General features: G+C 42.5%; 1 protein-coding gene across 2 annotated transcripts; it reads left to right on the forward strand.

Moving 5' to 3' along the window:
* Nucleotides 1-7054: 7054 nt before the first annotated feature.
* LOC121560183 (serine/threonine-protein kinase Nek8) lies at nt 7055-19393 on the forward strand. Of its 2 annotated transcripts, XR_005998902.1 has the most exons (15): nt 7055-7103; nt 7673-7878; nt 8419-8651; nt 8785-8916; nt 9206-9414; nt 9607-9689; nt 9769-9947; nt 10185-10332; nt 11032-11108; nt 11209-11326; nt 11475-11625; nt 12919-13082; nt 13339-13491; nt 14054-15806; nt 19354-19393. XR_005998902.1 is itself a non-coding variant. In XM_041873220.2 (14 exons), the coding sequence occupies exons 1-14, from the start codon at nt 7057-7059 to the stop codon at nt 14254-14256; spliced, it is 2103 nt and encodes a 700-aa protein (XP_041729154.1). In that variant the 5' UTR covers nt 7055-7056; the 3' UTR covers nt 14257-16576. The 2 variants fall into 2 exon arrangements, 1 of the variants encoding a protein (XP_041729154.1); XM_041873220.2 differs by lacking the exon at nt 19354-19393 and having other exon boundaries at nt 14054-16576.
* Nucleotides 19394-20910: the final 1517 nt, after the last annotated feature.

Here is a 20910-nt window from a genome sequence, read left to right on the forward strand (position 1 = left end):
AGGTGTAGAAGCACGGTGGCTAGGAAAAACTCCCTAGAAAGGCCAAAACCTAGGAAGAAACCTAGAGAGGAACCAGGCTATGAGGGGTGGCCAGTCCTCTTCTGGCTGTGCCGGGTGGAGATTATAACAGAACCATGCCAAGATGTTCAAAAATGTTCATAAGTGACAAGCATGGTCAAATAATAATCAGGAATAAATCTCAGTTGGCTTTTCGTAGCCGATCATTAAGAGTTGAAAACAGCAGGTCTGGGACAGGTAGGGGTTCCATAACCGCAGGCAGAACAGTTGAAACTGGAATAGCAGCAAGGCCAGGCGGACTGGGGACAGCAAGGAGTCACCACGGCCGGTAGTCCCGACGTATGGTCCTAGGGCTCAGGTCTCTCAGTTGGCTTTTCATAGCCGATCATTAAGAGTTGAAAACAGCAGGTCTGGGACAGGTAGGGGTTTCGTAACCGCAGGCAGAACAGTTGAAACTGGAATAGCAGCAAGGCCAGGCGGACTGGAGACAGCAAGGTGTCAGCATGCCCGGTAGTCCTGACGTATGGTCCTAGGGCTCAGGTTCTCAGAGAGAAAGAGAGAACGAGAGAATTAGAGAGAGCATACTTAAATTCACACAGGACACTGGATAAGACAGGAGAAGTACTCCAGGTATAACCAACTAACCCCAGCCCCCCGACACATAAACTACTGCAGCATAAATACTGGAGGCTGAGACAGGAGCGGTCCGGAGACACTGTGGCCCCATCCGAAGAAACCCCGGACAGGGCCAAACAGGAAGGATATAACCCCACCCACTCTGCCAAAGCACAGCCCCCGCACCACTAGAGGGATATCCTCAACCACCAACTTACAATCCTGAGACAAGGCCGAGTATAGCCCACAGAGGTCTCCACCACAGCACAAACCAAGGGGGCGCCAACCCAGACAGGAAGATCACGTCAGTAACTCAACCCACTCAAGTGACGCACCCCTCCTAGGGACGGCATGAAAGAGCACCAGCAAGCCAGTGACTCAGCCCCTGTAACAGGGTTAGAGGCAGAGAACCCCAGTGGAGAGAGGGGAACCGGCCTGGCAGAGACAGCAAGGGCTGTTCGTTGCTCCAGAGCCTTTCCGTTCACCTTCACACTCCTGGGCCAGACTACACTCAATCATATGACCTACTGAAGAGATAAGTCTTCAGTAAAGACTTAAAGGTTGAGACCGAGTCTGCGTCTCTCACATGGGTAGGCAGACTGTTCCATAAAAATGGAGATCTATAGGAGAAAGCCCTGCCTCCCGCTGTTTGCTTAGAAATTCTAGGGACAATTAGGAGGCCTGCGTCTTGTGACCGTAGCGTACGTATTGGTATGTACGGCAGGACCAACTCGGAAAGATAGGTAGGAGCAAGCCCATGTAACGCTTTATAGGTTAACAGTAAAACCTTGAAATCAGCCCTTGCCTTAACAGGAAGCCAGTGTAGGGAAGCTAGCACTGGAGTAATATGATCAAATTTCTTGGTTCTAGTCAGGATTCTAGCAGCCGTATTTAGCACTAACTGAAGTTTATTTAGTGCTTTATCCGGGTAGCCGGAAAGTAGAGCATTGCAGTAGTCTAACCTAGAAGTAACAAATGCATGGATTAATTTTTCTGCATCATTTTTGGACAGAAAATTTCTGATTTTTGCAATGTTACGTAGATGGAAAAAAGCTGTCCTTGAAACAGTCTTGATATGTTCGTCAAAAGAGAGATCAGGGTCAAGAGTAACGCCGAGGTCCTTCACAGTTTTATTTGAGACGACTTTACAACCATCAAGATGAATTGTCAGATTTAACAGAAGATCTCTTTGTTTCTTGGGACCTAGAACAAGCATCTCTGTTTTGTCCGAGTTTAAAAGTAGAAAGTTTTCAGCCATCCACTTCCTTATGTCTGAAACACAGGCTTCTAGCGAGGGCAATTTTGGGGCTTCACCATGTTTCATTGAAATGTACAGCTGTGTGTCATCCGCATAGCAGTGAAAGTTAACATTATGTTTTCGAATAACATCCCCAAGAGGTAAAATATATAGTGAAAACAATAGTGGTCCTAAAACGGAACCTTGAGGAACACCGAAATGTACAGTTGATTTGTCGGAGGACAGACCATTCACAGAGACAAACTGATATCTTTCCGACAGGTAAGATCTAAACCAGGCCAGAACTTGTCCGTGTAGACCAATTTGGGTTTCCAGTCTCTCCAAAAGAATGTGGTGATCGATGGTGTCAAAGGCAGCACTAAGGTCTAGTAGCACGAGGACAGATGCAGAGCCTCGGTCTGACGCCATTAAAAGGTCATTTACCACCTTCACAAGTGCAGTCTCAGTGCTATGATGGGGTCTAAAACCAGACTGAAGCATTTCGTATACATTGTTTGTCTTCAGAAAGGCAGTGAAGTTGCTGCGCAACAGCTTTTTCTAAAATTTTTGAGAGGAATGGAAGATTCGATATAGGCCGATAGTTTTTATATTTTCCGGGTCAAGGTTTGGCTTTTTCAAGAGAGGCTTTATCACTGCCACTTTTAGTGAGTTTGGTACACATCCGGTGGATAGAGAGCTGTTTATTATGTTCAACATAGGAGGGCCAAGCACAGGAAGCAGCTCCTTCAGCAGTTTAGTAGGAATAGGATCCAGTATGCAGCTTGAAGGTTTAGAGGCCATGATTATTTTCATCATTGTGTCAAGAGATATAGTACTAAAACACTTAAGTGTCTCTCCCGATCCCAGGCCCTCGCAGAGCTGTGCAGATCCAGGACAGCTAAGCCCTGGAGGAATACGCAGATTCAAAGAGGAGTCCGTAATTTGCTTTCTAATGGTCATGATCTTTTCCTCAAAGAAGTTCATGAATTTATTACTGCTGAAGTGAAAGCCATCCTCTCTTGGGGAATGCTGCTTTTTAGTTAGCTTTGCAACAGTATCAAAAAGAAATTTTGGATTGTTCTTATTTTCCTCGATTAAGTTGGAAAAGTAGGATGATCGAGCAGCAGTGAGGGCTCTTCGGTACTGCACGGTACTGTCTTTCCAAGCTAGTCGGAAGACTTCCAGTTTGGTGTGGCGCCATTTCCGTTCCAATTTCCTGGAAGCTTGCTTCAAAGCTCGGGTATTTTCTGTATACCAGGGAGCTAGTTTCTTATGACAAATGTTTTTCGTTTTTAGGGGTGCAACTGCATCTAGGGTATTGCGCAAGGTTAAATTGAGTTCCTCAGTTAAGTGGTTAACTGATTTTTGTCCTCTGACGTCCTTGGGTAGGCAGAAGGAGTCTGGAAGGGCATCAAGGAATTTTTGTGTTGTCTGAGAATTTATAGCACGACTTTTGATGCTCCTTGGTTGGGGTCTGAGCAGATTATTTGTTGCGATTGCAAACGTAATAAAATGGTGGTCCGATAGTCCAGGATTTTGTGGAAAAACATTAAGATCTACAACATTTATTCCATGGGACAAAACTAGGTCCAGAGTATGACTGTGGCAGTGAGTAGGTCCAGAGACATGTTGGACAAAACCCACTGAGTCGATGATGGCTCCGAAAGACTTTTGGAGTGGGTCTGTGGACTTCTCCATGTGAATATTAAAATCACCAAAAATTAGAATATGATCTGCTATGACTACAAGGTCTGATAGGAATTCAGGAAACTCAGAGAGGAACGCTGTATATGGCCCAGGAGGCCTGTAAACAGTAGCTATAAAAAGTGATTGAGTAGGCTGCATAGATTTCATGACTAGAAGCTCAAAAAGACGAAAACGCCATTTTTTTTTGTAAATTGAAATTTGCTATCGTAAATGTTAGCAACACCTCCGCCTTTGCGGGATGCACGGGAATATGGTCACTAGTGTAACCAGGAGGTGAGGCCTCATTTAACACAGTAAATTCATCAGGCTTAAGCCATGTTTCAGTCAGGCCAATCACATCAAGATTATGATCAGTGATTAGTTCATTGACTATGACTGCCTTTGAAGTGAGGGATCTAACATTAAGTAACCCTATTTTGAGATGTGAGGTATCACGATCTCTTTCAATAATGGCAGGAATGGAGGAGGTCTTTATCCTAATAAGATTGCTAAGGCGAACACCGCCATGTTTAGTTTTGCCCAACCTAGGTCGAGGCACAGACACAGTCTCAATGGGTATGGCTGAGCTGACTACACTGACTGTGCTATTGGCAGACTCCACTAAGCTGGCAGGTTGGCTAACAGCCTGAATCAGAATCAACAACCTCTGCATCGTTCAAGACTGTTGCTTTGTGAGAAGGTGTTAAAGGTCACAGTTAGCCATTGTTATGTAAATGCAAGCTGAAAAGTACACAGGGCCTTGCCTTGGCTTCAAATTAGAGCAGGCCCACCGGAGCCATTGCCCAGTGAGACACAGGTGCTGGCCGGTGTAGATGGAAACACAAAAGTCTGATGCTTTGAACACACCGACTGCGTCATTGCGCAAAATAGTATGCAGCATCATCTATATATATGTGTGCAACAAAAGTTCAACATTCACCTTCTGCTACCATTTCCTCTGTAGCTCAGCTGGTAGAGCACGGCGCTTGTAACGCCAAGGTAGTGGGTTCGATCCCCGGGACCACCCATACACAAAAATGTATGCACGCATGACTGTAAGTCGCTTTGGATAAAAGCGTCTGCTAAATGGCATATTATTATTATTATATTATTATTTCTGTCAACCCGTTTTACACATACAGTTTGACGCATACGTTCGATAAATCCAACATATGCACCACACAGAACGCACTGCAACTGCCTCTGCAACGCAATGCTGCAAGGCAAACGCAGCGTTCCATTGGAAATGAATGTACTTCTGGTATACCATGACGCAGTCGGTGTGTTCGAAGCGTGAGCCTTTGGGTAAAAACATTGGGGTAAATCCTCAGTGGAAATGTGCGTTGTGCTTGGCAATCTTGTAGAGGCTAATGGATGAAATACCTCTTTGTGTCCAAAGTAGGTGTCCCAATCCCAATATGATGTGGTGTGGCTGAATGGAATATTTGTGCCTGGTTCAGTGCTCATTTGGGCTGTAGTGATTCTAGGGTCTGTCCCAAATGGCACCCTATTCCCTATATAGTGCACTAACCCATAGGGTTCTGGTCAAAAGTAGTGCACTATTATAGAGAATAGCGTGTCATTTGGGACGCGTGCAAAGGAAAAGTACTGTGGAGATTTTGAACAGCCAATAAAGGGAAAATCTATGGGTTCATTGATTTCTGAGAGTCGTGAGTGCATTGTAATAGCCAAACAAAAATAAGCATGTTTCAGTGGAGGATGGGGAAGATATATTCGCATGCACAGCTGGCGGGAACTAGATTACACACTGACAGATTTACCACGGAAAACCTGTGTAGTCTATGCATATTATAGTGTGTGCATATTTAGCTTTATTTGATGTACAGAAGGCCTACATAAAAAAACAATGAAGAAATGTAAACGATAGCATTAAAATCAATGAATGCCATAGAAAAGGTATTCAGAGAACGTCAATTGATTGCCCAAATGGAGTTCCAATGAACAAAGGGTTGTTATGTTGTACATAAGTCACAGGTGAGATGACGGAAACAAACGTAACACACATTCCTCTGCCTATTAATGAATGACGGTTTATTTTGTTGACACACTGACAAAGAACGGTGTCAACATGGCACACACACACACACACACACACACAGAGTCAAGGAGCAGCAGGTGTCAACATGGCCCTAAGAACTAAATCAACTCAATAGAGCCTCACTTCACTGCTGTGAATACAGTCACACCACCATGAACACAGCAGACAAGAGCCCTGCACCTCTGTCATGTAGATAAACTAGATAAACCAAACATTGTCTTGGTCAGTAAGTCAACCTCATTATAGAACTGAACCACTAACGAGGGCTTTTAAGTAAGGGCTTGTAAGTAAGCATTTCATGGTAAGGTCTACACCTATTGTATTCGATGCATGTGACAAATAACATTTGATTTGACAGGCACAGACTGAGTCCTAAATGGCACCCTGCTATTGCCCCTGGTCAAAAGTAGTACACTATATAGGGAATAGGGTAGCATTTGGGACGTAACCACCCTCTCTAGTTTCCACATCTGGTAAACAATCTGCAGTGAAAAGTGGAGGTGAGGTAATAACATATTTTTTATGTGATTCTGACTTCCACCCATTGATTCCTGGCACTTTTAGGAGGCGTCTCATCTCATGAGATCTCTTAAATGTGATGATCTCTACAGATTGATTTAGAACCAGTCAAGCAGTTTCAGCTGTTCTTATCTTCCCACTCAGGTGCATACTAAGCGCTTTAACATCAGTAGTTTCGGTGAGCACCCTACGCTACACCTTCAAACAGTGCATTCCTGGACATTGACCATCCCATCCATTCCGTGACACACACATACACGCATGCACGTAAACGGACACTGTTTCCAATGATTTTCACCAGTGCCAAGGTACAGTAATGTATAGTCTAGATCAGCATGTGGTGTTGGAAGATGTATCTGAGAATAAGCAGAACATTTGCTGCTTCAAATGATGAGGGCTGTGATGTGTAGCCAATGCATTACAGACCTGACAAGGCCTTGTCAGAGAGAACACAATGCGTTTGTTATGGCCCACATTAAAGCAGAGACGGAAGCAGAAAGGACAGGAGCCAAGCTTGGCAGCTGCCTGCTTATCTCAGCCGAGGGGAAAGCGCTCCATAATTATATGCCGTCTAGACACTGTTACCTGCAGTCATACCTAGGACAGGAGAGATATTGTGTGGGAATTAACGCTCTCTCTCTCTCTGTCTCTCTGTCTCTCTCTCTGTCTCTCTCTCACTCACTCACTCACTCACTCACTCACTCACTCACACACACACACACACACACACACACACACCAGTATTCCTGATGACAAAATCTAATTTAGTAAAATTATATGAAGTAACCACAAATAGCCCAAGGAAAACAGAAGAAGCGTGCTTTCAGGACTGCGTGCTTTTTGTCCCTAGTTGTTCCCTGTAGGAGCAGCGAAGTGTTGCCTGGAGACGACTTTCGTTTTTTTATAGCCTTGAGCAGAGGAGATGGAGAAGTATGAGAAAATCAAAGTGGTCGGAAGAGGAGCTTTTGGGTAAACCAAAAGTGATTAACTTTGAACTTTGAACAGTAGTCTTATTCATACTTTGTTTGTGATGTTTTATTTCTCTTCATGTCAAACTTAAGGTAAAGTGAAAAACGTCGCCGATTGTCTCCTTTGCCAGCCAAATCACGGAATGCATGTAAATTGGTTCAGTCGAGTACGGAACGGCGCGCGCATCTTTTATTAAAAGGCCGCCCGCATACAAGTAGAATTAAGATACAAGTAGAATTAAGCGCTCATTCTATTTCTATGGCCGCCCTAATCAATATAGGACAATACTAGTACATGATGAGTACAAAGTTACTGTGTTGTCTTTTTAGTCATAACTGTAATGTGTTATGTTATTTGCCCATTATATACATTTGTAAAATTCTAGTTTCTAGGATGTTTTTCTAATGCCCACAGACATGCATGCATTACATAGCACCAATATCAGTGGCAATAATGTACAAGAGTGTACAAGCAAGTAGGCCCACTGTAAGGGGATAGCCACCAGAACACACTTTCCCAACTCTTCCCCACACTACTCATTCTTCACCTTCCCATGTCATGTGTGACAGGATAGTGCACCTGTGTCGCCGGCGCAGTGACGGGGCCTTTGTGATCCTGAAGGAGATCCCAGTAGAGCAGATGTCCCGTGATGAACGCCTCGCTGCCCAGAACGAGTGCCAGGTGCTGAAGCTGCTCAACCACCCCAACATCATAGAGTACTATGAGAACTTCCTGGAGGACAAGGCTCTGATGATCGCTATGGAATATGCACCAGGTACTATCACATTAGGCCCCCCTCAATTGTTTGTTGCATAACACATAAGGTACGTAGCTCACTGTTCTCATGAAAGTCTGACACCTATACTGTAACATAGGGTGTCAAATATCTAATCAAATCAAATTGTATTTGTCACATGCGCCGAATACAACAGGTGTAGACCTTACAATGAAATGCTTACTCACAAGCCCGTAACCAACAATGCAGTTTTAAGAAAAAATAAGTGTTAAAGTATTTACTAAGTAAACAATAAATAAATAAAATCAAAATGAAAAAAAGAAAAACTATTTTTTTATTAAAGAGCAACAATAAAATGACAGTAACGAGGCTATATACGGGGGGGTCAATGCAAATATGTTTTGCTTGTCAGACATTCCCCATGAGATCTTATTCAGTCTCATCAGATGTCAGTCCCTGATGCAGCGCTTCAGGAGATATATAATAAAGGGCACTGCATTATGTTACAAAACTCTGGGTGGCCTGAGAGCATGATCTATTCTACTGTAACTGTATTCTTTACCTGCTTTCTTACTGTAGGTGGAACCCTAGCCGACTACATTCAGAAGCGCTGTAACTCCCTGCTGGATGAGGACACCATCCTGCACTTCTTTGTCCAGATCCTGCTGGCCCTGTACCACGTGCACAACAAGCTCATCCTACACCGCGACCTGAAGACCCAGAACATTCTGCTTGACAAGCATCAAATGATCGTCAAAATAGGTGACTTTGGAATCTCCAAAATCCTAGTCAGCAAGAGCAAAGCCTACACTGTGAGTGAACATGACGTAGCATTGGTCACCTGACTACATAGTAATGGCCAAATGCATACTCTGATGATAAGCATAGTCATAGGCAGCACTGGCAGTAGAGTTTATCTTTTGTTTTTGTTTTATTTCCATTCAGGTGGTGGGGACCCCATGCTACATCTCTCCAGAGCTGTGTGAGGGGAAGCCCTACAACCAGAAGAGTGATATCTGGGCCCTGGGCTGTGTTCTATATGAGCTAGCCAGCCTCAAGAGAGCTTTCGAGGCTGCTGTACACAATCTTTTCAAATGCACTTCATACATTGTCATTCCAATTTCATAAACTGTCCTTGCACTTTGGAATTATGTGTCAATAGATCCAGAAATAGCATTGAAGTTAATCATATCTCACATGAGTCTTTGAAGAGTTTATCTTTCCATCTCCATGTAAAATGTATTTACATTTGTGGGATGATGCCTTAAGCTTACTGGTCCAAAAGTAAACCCATAAAGAAATCATTAACCTAGTTTGAATATTTAACTCCTCTCCTTGGGCTAAGTCACTCTTCCTTCTCTTACAGAACCTACCTGCCCTAGTGTTGAAGATCATGAGCGGTACCTTTGCCCCGATCTCAGACCGGTACAGTCCAGAACTCAGGCAGCTCATCATGAACATGCTCAATCTGGACCCGTCCAAACGCCCACAGCTCAATGAGATCATGGCCCACCCTGTTTGCATCAGACCCCTGCTCAACCTCTACACTGATATAGGCAATGTCAAAATGCGTAGGTAATGAATGCCACAAAAGGGTGTATCCCAAATGGCACACTATTCCCTATACATTTCACTATATAGGGAATAGTGTGCCATTTTGGACGCAGCCAAAGCCTGTAGCTTCTAGTCACCAGACCCATCATAAGAAAACAACATTTATCTGATGTATACATACATTACCAAAATACATTTTGATTTCTGGTCCAGAATCGAGAAACCAATGTCCACCGTGCAGTCAGGAGGTCATGGTAGACCAGGAGGGCGAATTACCGGCACAAGGTCATTCAGAGGTCAGTGACATTCCACCCACATCCATGATTGAACCAGTTCTGTAATAATTAACACCTTTAATATAATGTCCTGTACTAGATGGACGGATGGGAACAGGAAAGTTGCACTCCCTCCCCCTGTCATCAGTGTACACATGGGGCAGTGGCATCTCTGCGCCCCTGCGTCTACCCATGCTCAACACAGAGGTGCTGCAGGTGGCCCTGGGACGCACACAGAAGATGGGCGTTACCAAGTCAGGCCGACTCATCACCTGGGAGGTCAGATTGGGTTTCTTGATCCCCTTTTCCCTTCTCTGTTTGAATTAGGCTTGTCAACCTCAGTTATGGCTTCATATATAAATATTGACGTTAACCAACAAGCTACTAGCTGTCCCTTTAATATCCTCAGATTATGCATTAGAATGGTTAAAGGCTGATAAGATAAAGGATTTGTTTTTAACAATATGAGAGTGTTATCACACATTTCCTAACCACGTCCTAATGGTGCGGTGCCAGGCTCCATCAGTAGGATCAGGTGAGCCCACTCTGCCTGATGCAGTGGAACAGATGCAGCCGCAGTTAATCTCTCGCTTCCTGGAGGGCCAGTCTGGAGTCACCATCAAGTCTGTGTCCTGTGGGGATCTCTTTACCACCTGTATGACAGGTACAGGCCATAATAGCGTCTCAAATGGCACCCTATTCCATATATAGTGCACTAATTTTGACTAGGGCCCATGGGGCTCTGGTCAGAAATAGTGCACTATATTGGGAATAGGGTGCCATTTGGGATGCACACCATCTCTCATTGTGTTTCCTGCTGGGGACGACAGTATCCGTGTCAGATCAGCCTCAGTAGGGGAGCTTCACTATAGGAAATCAATATTTATTCACTGTGTGTTTTTGCTGCCACACACACACACACACACACACACACACACACACACACACTGCAGTATATAGTACTATCATAAAGCACTGGAGCAGCATTGGAATGGAAGCTGCATTTAAACGTGTGGATGTAATCACCTCTTTTACTGCACTTCTGACAAGAGAACATTCATCAGTGTTTGTCCTCCCCTACAGAATGTAATCTCCACACTGCTGTCCTGGCGTTTAGGAGGTACACTTTCTCCAACCGGGATACACCGTTAGTCACAGTCATAGTCTTGAGGGAACTGTCATTAGTCCAATACCAAAAGCAGATGACACAGGATTAAAGAACCTCTCTGAGCCCCAGCTCTATATTTCTCATCACCGTGGTGGAGCAAGTTAGTATTCCCTTGTTAGGGATTAAAACTCACACTGTGATATAACCACACCCATCAACTCATCGTAATCTCCTCTATTTATTTTCAATTTGCAGACCGAGGTATTATTATGACGTTTGGAAGCGGAAGCAATGGCTGTCTCGGACATGGGAATTTTAATGACGTAACACAGGTAAATGTCTATGATTTTGAGGTATGTTATAAACATTATTGTGGTCAGTCGTTCTGGTGAAAAAGCTTGATATTATTTCTCTGTATGTATTTATGCCCAGCCCAAGATCGTGGAGGCCTTACTTGGATATGAGCTGGTCCAGGTGTCATGTGGTGCTTCCCATGTGCTTGCTGTGACCAATGACAGAGAAGTATTCTCCTGGGGAAGAGGAGACAATGGTAAATTAGCAAGTTTATTTTTGGGGTCGTCAGTCACTCTCTGTCTTCTTGGTTTATGTTAGCAGTGTCTGTGGAAGAGCTTGGCATTCTAACAGAATGTTCTGCTTTCTGCTCCCTCATGTTCCCTATCTGTTCCCCTCTGTGGCAGGTCGCCTGGGGATGGGCACCCTGGACTCCCACAACTCTCCCCAGCAGGTGTGTGTACCAGGGGAGTTTGAGGCCCACAGGGTGCTGTGTGGAGTGGATTGCTCCATGGTTATCAGCACCCACAACAGCATTCTGGCCTGTGGCAGCAACAGGTAAAGTTACCTTCTCTTATAGTCTACTTAGTAGAATATTTTAGTTCCAATTAACCAGGAAGCAAACATCCTCTAATAGGATCAAGATATGAGCATCAGTACATGTAACAAACTAGTCCACATTTCAAATCAATTTCCTCTTCTAAACAGATGCTTGTTTTCTAGCCTAAATGCATTAGGATAAACCTTCCCTTGGAATGTAGTAACAACATAATTAACATATTCAGTCATTGCATGAAAGTGCTGTGAAATTGCACAGGCATTCCACAGAGGTTACTATTAATGTGAGTGATCCTTTTCTTTAACAACTCACTAAAGAGCAGCGCACACATTAAAGGGGAAACATGCCCTAGATTTCCACTGCACCAACACCCTGCTTGCTTAAGCACTGACATACTATAACTCTTAATTGACATGCTTGGATTTATAGAGGTGGTGTGTGGCATTATCTTCTGGGACAATATCCAGTGAGGCAGCATTCTCTTACAGTGACAAACACTCTCTGATAGTTAACCCATCTACCAGAAATCCTCGTAGGCAGGAAGCAGGGTTCTATTACAGCGAGGGTTAGGACCTGGGTTCAAATACTATTTGAAATCATTTCAAATACTTAATCTGAGCTTGTTTGAGTTTGCTTGGTTTAATGGACCAATATAATATTCTCAAAACTGCAATCCTTGCCTATCTGCAAACGCTCATAGTATTTGAAAGATTTCAAATAGTATTTGAATCCAGGTCTGAGTGCTATAGCAGGGCAGAGTGTGGTGCTGAGTGGAGACTGCACTGCCCAGATACCTGTGGTTAGCTACTTCCTGCCCTCCCTAACTCTCTCTCTTACTCACTCCACTCCATAATGAATATTTAGAACAAGAAACTCCCCTTCAATTAATTCTTACAGAACATGACACAGCATTTCTTAACTTTTCTCCTTACAATTTTGTAGTGTGATATTGTAGAAAACACATTTCAGCTGATAAGGTCAACTGGATCTAGTTTACTTTTAAGATATCAATGTTTCCCTTTTTAAACGATTCAAACTTTCTTTAATTAAATGGCCAGAATAGTAGGTTGACATTTTCTTTAAATGGCTGTGTTTACACAGGCAGACCACTTCTGATAGTTTTCCAATAATTGGGTTTGGACCAATCAGATCAGATCTTTTGCATGCTAATAATTGGGCAAAAGATCAGAATTGGGCTGCCTGTGTAAATGCAGCCCATTATAAATTACATTTAAGCCTATAAATGTGCTGCCATGAAAACAATTGCGTCTCCTCTAAATGTGCTTGGTTAGGTTCAACAAGCTGGGGTTGGATAAGATCAACGCTGCAGAGGAGCCAGCCCCCTGTGACCAGATTGAAGAAGTCCACTCGTTTAGTCCTGTCCAATCAGCACCGCTGAACGTGGACAAGGTTGTTTACTTTGACATTGGAACAGCCCACTCTGTTGCCGTCACAGGTGAAATTATATTTTGTCTTCGCCTCATATGCCTGATATGTCACCATGCAGTTCCTGAACCCATCGTAACTAGAAACTCAAAGTTCCTATAAGCTGCAAGGATGTGACATCCCCGTGTCATGCTTACACAGTAAAACATGTAGCTGTATTGTAATACCATTATCTACTATAGGATGATTGTGCTTCTATGTGTCCTGTGACAATGCACAATAACAATCTTCTTCACACATTTAATCCCCCTGTTCCGTGTGTCCAGAGAAGGGTAAGTGTTTCACGTTTGGCAGTAACCAGCATGGTCAGCTGGGCTGTAGCTCCCGCCGAACCAGTCGTGTGCCCTACACGGTGCCGGGCCTACAGGGCATCACCATGGCAGCCTGTGGGGATGCCTTCACTCTGGCCATTGGATCAGGTGATTAGGGGGCATTGGCAATCAGGGGAAGATGCTTTAAGCTGACATTTTCAGTTTATATAAAATATTGGAGAAACGTGATGTCCTCAGTAAACTTTGGAAGTTAGATAATGCACTTTATTAGAAGCGCTAATTGAACACTGTACCAATCTGTTTCTGTAATGTCTATGTAAATGTGCTTTCAGCAAATGCTTTAAGGTCCTTAATATGTTGTAACAGAGGTGTATTAGACATTTTCCAAAGGGTAGAGAGTTATGGAGAATGACACAATACATGTCAGAATGTGTCATAGGGAGATGGCAGGCACAGTCACCTCATTGTTCAGGGCTGTCTTTGTTCAGCTCTGCTCTCCCAGGGATAGATAGAGCCATTGTGCTGGCAGGAGAGGAGAGGGGAGGAAAGGAGAAGAGAGGGGAGGAGAAGAGAAGAGAGGGGAGGATAAGAGAAGAGAGGGGAGGGGAAGAGAGGAGAAGAGTGCTGTCTGTTGAGGATTGTGCAGATTCATGAATCCTGGGGGTGCGCTGAAGAACGTAACTATTCTGTTCTCTCTATCTTGGTGTAGAAGGGGAGGTGTATACCTGGGGAAAGGGGGCCCGTGGCCGCCTCGGAAGGAAAGAGGAGGATTCTGGGATACCGAAGGCAGTGCAGCTCGACGAGAGCCACCCGTTCACGGTGACGTCGGTGGCCTGTTGTCATGGCAACACTCTGCTGGCAGTGAAACTAAATATTTTACCTATTACCTTTTTGTTAAAGAAAATTATGTGAAATTGCCAGTAGCACATACTGTATGTGGTGAAATCAAACAGCAATCACCAATCCCGGGATGAAAGAAAAGAGAAACTTGAGACAAGCTCCTTTTAGATGACACTGACAGAGATCCATGTTTTTTCCTTGTAGAACAGAAGGTCTGAAAGAGCCTATTTGTTAATAGATTGCTAATTAGCTAACCCCACAATGCAGATTTTCCCGTAGCTTTCTCCCAGTCAGTCAATTCGGAAGTGACCACCAAGCCCCATGTTTGGCTTTTTGTGTCTCCATAGCCTCAGGGTCTGTAGTAACAGAGGCTCATTAACGGTGGTTGAGGCAATCAGTTGTGCCTTGCTCTCCACAAGCAATAAAAAGAACAACAGGGGCCTGCCTCCCTATCATGCTTAGCTCGTTAGCCATTGGGGAGATGAGCTGGGGTTAGCTCTGTCTATAAACCTGAATGTAACAAACCAGTGTCTCTGATAATAGGCGTCCTCTGTGCCATGTCCACAAAACCAGGCAGAGGGTTGGTTAGGTTGTATGTCTGTATCCATTTACACCAGTAATCATTTACTCACATTTCACATTGATTTCAGGTTGCTTGCATGCAGTTTATGGATGTTCATGTAATGTGAATAGTTCCCCAACCTCAATAAGAGAATACTGTATATTATCCAGCCTGTGATGAATGGTCCCTCTAATCAGGAATAGCGGACAAGCTAGCAATTCCTCTGCTTTAAAACTCGATGGTTTCCCAAATGGCACCCTATTCCCTTTGTAGTGCACTACTATTGACCAGAGCCCATAGGGTACTGCACTATATAGGGAACAGGATGCCAATTGGGACGTAATCAATATCTATTAAAATGATGCATGAAATAAACTAAAGCAACCCTCATATTAAAAATAGATGCAGATTTAGGAAATATTAAATTGCACATAAAATCTAGTCAGTAAGTAAGAGAGACGTCTCTAATCTTTGGAAGAGACCCAAGACCTGTTCCAGTGTAACTCTGACCTGGCTGAGTATTAGTGTGTACCATGTGGTAGGGACCTGAAACGCCAACACAGTAGCCAGAGTGCCCTCACACAGGTCATTTCACCTACATTTGACTTCCATGAGGTTTGTTATTTTATCAATGTATGAGTAGTACATTAGTCCAGATACAGTATGACTAAATCCATGGTAGACAATGGCAGTGTGTGGGCATTAGAAACATTATTGTGCCACCATACCTACTGCATTGTGTCTAAGTGAAGTAGTCAAGATAAAAATGTGGGTGTATCTATATCTAAAATACAAGACTGAAATAATTCAATACCTGTCCTGAAACCTTTTACAAGACTCAGGCCCCTTATAGTATGTAACTGTACACATGCATGCATTGTGTAAGATGGTATATTCTTGTCTGTCTTTAGTGCTAATGTCAGTGATACGTTGATGGCTTGTCTGATTGCTCTTTCTCAGCTTTGCTTGAGGAGCCTGTCCCCAGATGATACAGCTCTGAAAACCATCCCACCACCGTCCACCCCCTCAGTAGCTGTCAGGAGAGAAACAGTGGCACAAGGTGAAGGATTCCTGCACATCTTACAGATGTCTCAAGTCAGTTTAAATGAACTTGTGCTTTTTTTTATATTATGTTTTTCATACAGTATTATGTAAATGGTGGTGCCTTATTAATGGCACAATTTATGGAACAAATGCAGAAAATTCCAAACTTCTCATTTTAGAAGCTATTTAGCTTCCTAAGCTTGTGTAGCTGGTAGCTAATAGAATGCTTTACCAAAAGTATTGGAGTGAGATTGCAGGAGGAAGTCATTGGGGAGCTTGGTTTTGTCCTCTCTCACCAGCGAGGTTAGCATGATAAAACACACAGTCCCAGGATGTCTAACTGGTTTGGTAGCTTTATTTACCCAGTATTGAGTTAGGCAAAACAATGTGTGTGAAGAAGGAAGGCTGCTTGTGTAGTACTGCCACTACAGTGTGAGCCTACTAACTGACTCGTCAGTGAAATAAAGCAAGCAACTACAGCACTTTAAATCTTGAGCACATTATCAGTTCTCTCATTGTGCTTTTAGGATTAGTCCTCATCAATTGGATTAGTAACTTTTGTTTTCATTCACAATAACAGATGGTTTGTTTAGTGTCATAGTAAGGTACCTTTACACAACACATGAACAGTGAAATGTTCTTTAAGACTGTTGACTAAAGGAGGCCACTTCTATAGTACATCCAATTCAAGACACAGACCTTTCAACCCTCAATGATGCCCAGCATAAGAAACAAAGCCTTTTTTTGTGACTTTTTCTAATCATAGTCGCACACCTCATGTAGCCTAGCCCATAGGCCTATATGTTTTAATAAGGTTTGTATCACAACTAAAGTGGCCAAATAACTTCTTAAAATTAAGCACATTGATCAGCTTTACAAGGGGTATAGAGCCTAACTGGTGTATATATAAGCAGCGCGTGAGTTTCAAGTTTGGGGAAGATAATTCTCACCAAAAAAATGCACCTTTATAATAAAAGCATCACATGCATAATCACATTTGCTGTCACTTTTGATAATGGTGTTTTCTGCTAATGGAACATTTGCGCTTATAGCTTACTACCATGTGCACATTGCTGCGCTTATAATGTGAAGAAATAGCCTAATAGTTTATCAACATTTTAAGCTAAGCGTTCTGATCTGTTGCATCAGCCTCATTGCGTTAAAAAAAATGTTGTATTAATTTGGGATCTATCGCATCCCACAACTGACTATGTTTGGAATATATATTTCTCACATAGAATAGGTCAACTTTTGTACTATGGGGGATAGTAGATTGACATAGGCTAGAGCTTTTGCTGTTCATTAGGCCTACTCATCTTGTTGGCTGACGAAAAGTAAATGTGGACAGTTCTTCCAATATCTTCAATATGCACCTCGGAATTAGATAAGGACGCGCGCAGTTGCGTCCCTGATGTGTCTGTCTTCACTTGTAGCCTGTGAGAAAGACCCGATCACGTGACGGAGAGCCATGTGAGTGAGAGGCCCTTTGGATTGCGCAGCACACTCAGGGAGAAGGGCACAACGCAGCACTCCGGGCCGCAAAAGGCATGGATTTTTTTGGGTGCATTACGGCCACAAAGGGGATGCCGCCATGAAATTCGAGGCAGTGCTTGTCAAATTGGGAATGAGAGACTATTGGAGTGTGTACAGCCTGTGCAAAAAACAATGCAGAGCTCATGCCTTTCAAGCAACTTTTTTCAAATCATCATTAGAGTCTCATCATGCAGCCTTACAATGTATTAAAAATCCAAACATATAGCCCAACGTTTGTAGAACAACTAAAGTTACATTAATAACTCTAAATTAAGCATATAGGAGTACCAATTTCTTTGTTAATCGCTCAACACAGAATAGCCGCATGTGCGCTCTCCCTCAAATCATTTGGAGAAAATATTTATATTTTATTCAGCTTTGTTCAATTGTATTCTTCATACTATAAAATAATATAAAATAATGACACAGAATTATAAGCAAATCTTGTCTGCTAAATGAATTAGTGTAGCCCACAGCCATTTGGCTTAGCCACATCAGGACCTAACATAAGTACAACTCAGAGTATGATATTCTTTTCTTCTGAAATAGACTACATTTTCTTCATTTCATACTTCTTTAGACCTGTCTAAAATAAATAATGGATTTATTGTGAAGGTGTAGGCTATATTACATGGATTTATTAGACTTTTTAAAATGGCTTGTAAAGCCAGGAGATGCTAAATGTGTTTTATGTTTATTAACGGTCAATTACCGTGAGACTGACAGTTATTTGCTTGACAATCACTGGCTGATGAAATTTCGTGACGCCACAGCCCTAGGCATGAGTCAGTTTGATATGATGTGCTTAATTAGAACACTGGCCGCATCCCAAATGGCACCCTATTCTCTACATAGTGCACTACTTTCGAACAGAGCCATATGGGCCCTAGTCACAAATAGTGCACTATATAGGGAAAAGGGTGCTATTTGGGACGTATGTACTGGCTTGATCTACTCTGGAAAGCTTCCAAACAGGCTGGGATGGTAAGTGCTCCAGACAGAGGAAATCAATGTTATTGGCCTGCTCCCTACTATATCTCTGTCACCCACTCTAGTATCAGTGATGTAGTGGTATAAAATAGGTGGGTAAACTGATCGCTGGTCGCAGTGAAAAAAGTAACGCTCCATATACTTTCAATGCATTTTCCCCCAAAATGTGGGTAAACTGTAGTGCAAAAAAAGGTTAATCACTGTCTAGTATCCAAGATGATGATTTCCAAGCAGATTTTTTGTTTTCCATTTTTGGAAGAGATGTGAACATGATTCATGTTAGTGCTTTGCCTGCAGTGTTGACAATTTGTCAGAACAATCCTATTAATTTACCTTATGTGTGGTACCACTGACACTAAATTTTTTGTGAGAAAAAAACTGTTTTATTTCCCAATCATTATGTAACAAATAACCATGTGTATTTGCGCTGTTATTACATTGTTACTGCCTTTGTTGTTGGTATATGACTATGCCATTTTATAAATTCTGTCAAATAAGAGGGAATGGTATTTTCTTGTATTTCATTGTACATACCAGATAATTGAAAAACACTGGATAGTACGCCTATTGTATATAATACAATGCCCACATTTCTGTAATATCAACCAAATGAGAAATTAATAAGGGAAAGAAATTTGAAATGTATGTTCTTTGTTTGGGTCGCTGTCATGTCAGATTACTTTAGTCAAAACTGAGTTAAATAATCTGTAATGATTGTGAAAACAGTTTATGATGAATTGAGCCAGCAATAAATCAGGGGTTAGAGAAAGTAGAAACATGTATTGGTTTGTTTATGATATCTATAGATCTACTGTGTGTATATATAGATATATAATTTATATAGAGTCCCACAGTGGAGGTGTCATAAAACCTTGCGGTCAAACAGGGAAATGGTTCCAATTGTTTTTCTATTTTAGAAACACTTAAAATAAGGGCTGTGTTTCATGTAGGCTTACCCTGGCATGATGTTTTGATAATCATGTAAATCTCTCTCGGACAAGGTGACTTTTATCAATATATTTGGCTCTATTTACTTTCAGATTTGAAGTAGACATCATGCAAAACTACATATCCCTGCAAGCTCCTGCACGTCATCTCTAGCTGACACCTTTGCTATAAGGTATTGTGTCAATTTAAAATTTGCACAAGACAGTTCACAGAATTGTGCATTTAAAGAAATGTAGCCAATTTATTCATTACTTCATTTAGCTAACATTGGGTAGTTAATTCAGAGATTCTTACCTTTGCTCGAGTCGGCAGTCTCGTCCAGATCATCATGGCATTTGTAGTTCTTTATGATAGCCACATTAGCAGCTAATTAGCATTTCATTTTCGGGGGGTAAGTACAGGCAAATTATTCTGAGTGGTGCAGCAGTATAAGGCACTACATCACAGTGCTAGAGGCGTCACTACAGACCCGGGTTCGATCCCGGGCTGTATCACAACCTGCCGCGATCAGGAGTCCCATAGGGCAGCGCACAATTGGCCCAGCATAGTCAGGGTTAGGGGAGGGTTTGGCCAGGGGGGCTTTACTTGGCTCATCGGGCTCTAGCGACTCCTTGTGGCGGGTCGGGCGCCTGCAGGCTGACCTCGGTTGCCAGTTGAACAGTGTTTTCTCCGAAACATTGGTGCTGCTGGCTTCCGGGTTAAGCAGGCGGGTCATGTTTCGGAGGACGCATGACTCGACTTTCGCCTCCCGAGCCCGTTGGGCGAAGAGACAAGATCGAAAAAGGGGGTAAAATATATATATTTTTTTTAAGTCACCTTGTCCTAGAGAGATTTACACCGTTATCAAAACGTCAGGCCAGGGTAAGTCTACACGAAACACAGCCCTTATTTTAAGTGTTTCTAAAATCCCCTATGGGAAAAATGTATGGTGGAAAAACGATTGGAACCATTTCCCTGTTTGACCGTTAGGCTTTATGGGTATTATGATTCATACTGTGGTACTCTATCGATGACAGGGTCTATGATTTAGTAATACAATGCTGTGGCGGGTTTTCGCCACTTATTTGAAGAAAGCGCATGTGACTGTGCCTGTGTGATGATGTAATCCTGAAGCAACAAGGTTGATGATGACAACCTATGGCTATTGAATAATTGTAAATGGACACAATTGTAAAGATTTTAAAGACAAGTTATTGTCCTGCCATTTGAAACCACTTTCAACAAAGTCAATGTTTCATATCGATGATCATCTTGATCTGCAACCCTATGAATATCAGGCTCTTCTTTTTCAGTTTCACCACCAGAGGGCAGCTCTTCCTAATTAGTGATTCATGTGTATACTTAGGGTCAATTAATCAATACATCTTATGTTTTCTGAGCAGGCTTTAGGATATGTAAAACAAATATTTAACTTTTTGATTGAACATTAGACATCTGTACCCTTTTTTAAATGAACATACTCCATTCAAGCTATTTCATTCAAGCCAAATAATTTACAGGTGAAAGCCTACCTTATTTCCATTAATTTTAGATTGATATCATTCATCTCATAAAAAAGAGACTTGAATTAAATAGCTGACAAATAAATCAAATCAGAGGAGGAGATATCTTTGACCCAGAGCATAGAAAAGCAGATAGGCTATGTTAAT

The sequence above is a fragment of the Coregonus clupeaformis genome, chromosome 6 (genome assembly GCF_020615455.1).
Source record: "Coregonus clupeaformis isolate EN_2021a chromosome 6, ASM2061545v1, whole genome shotgun sequence".
NCBI classification, from domain to species: domain Eukaryota; kingdom Metazoa; phylum Chordata; class Actinopteri; order Salmoniformes; family Salmonidae; genus Coregonus; species Coregonus clupeaformis.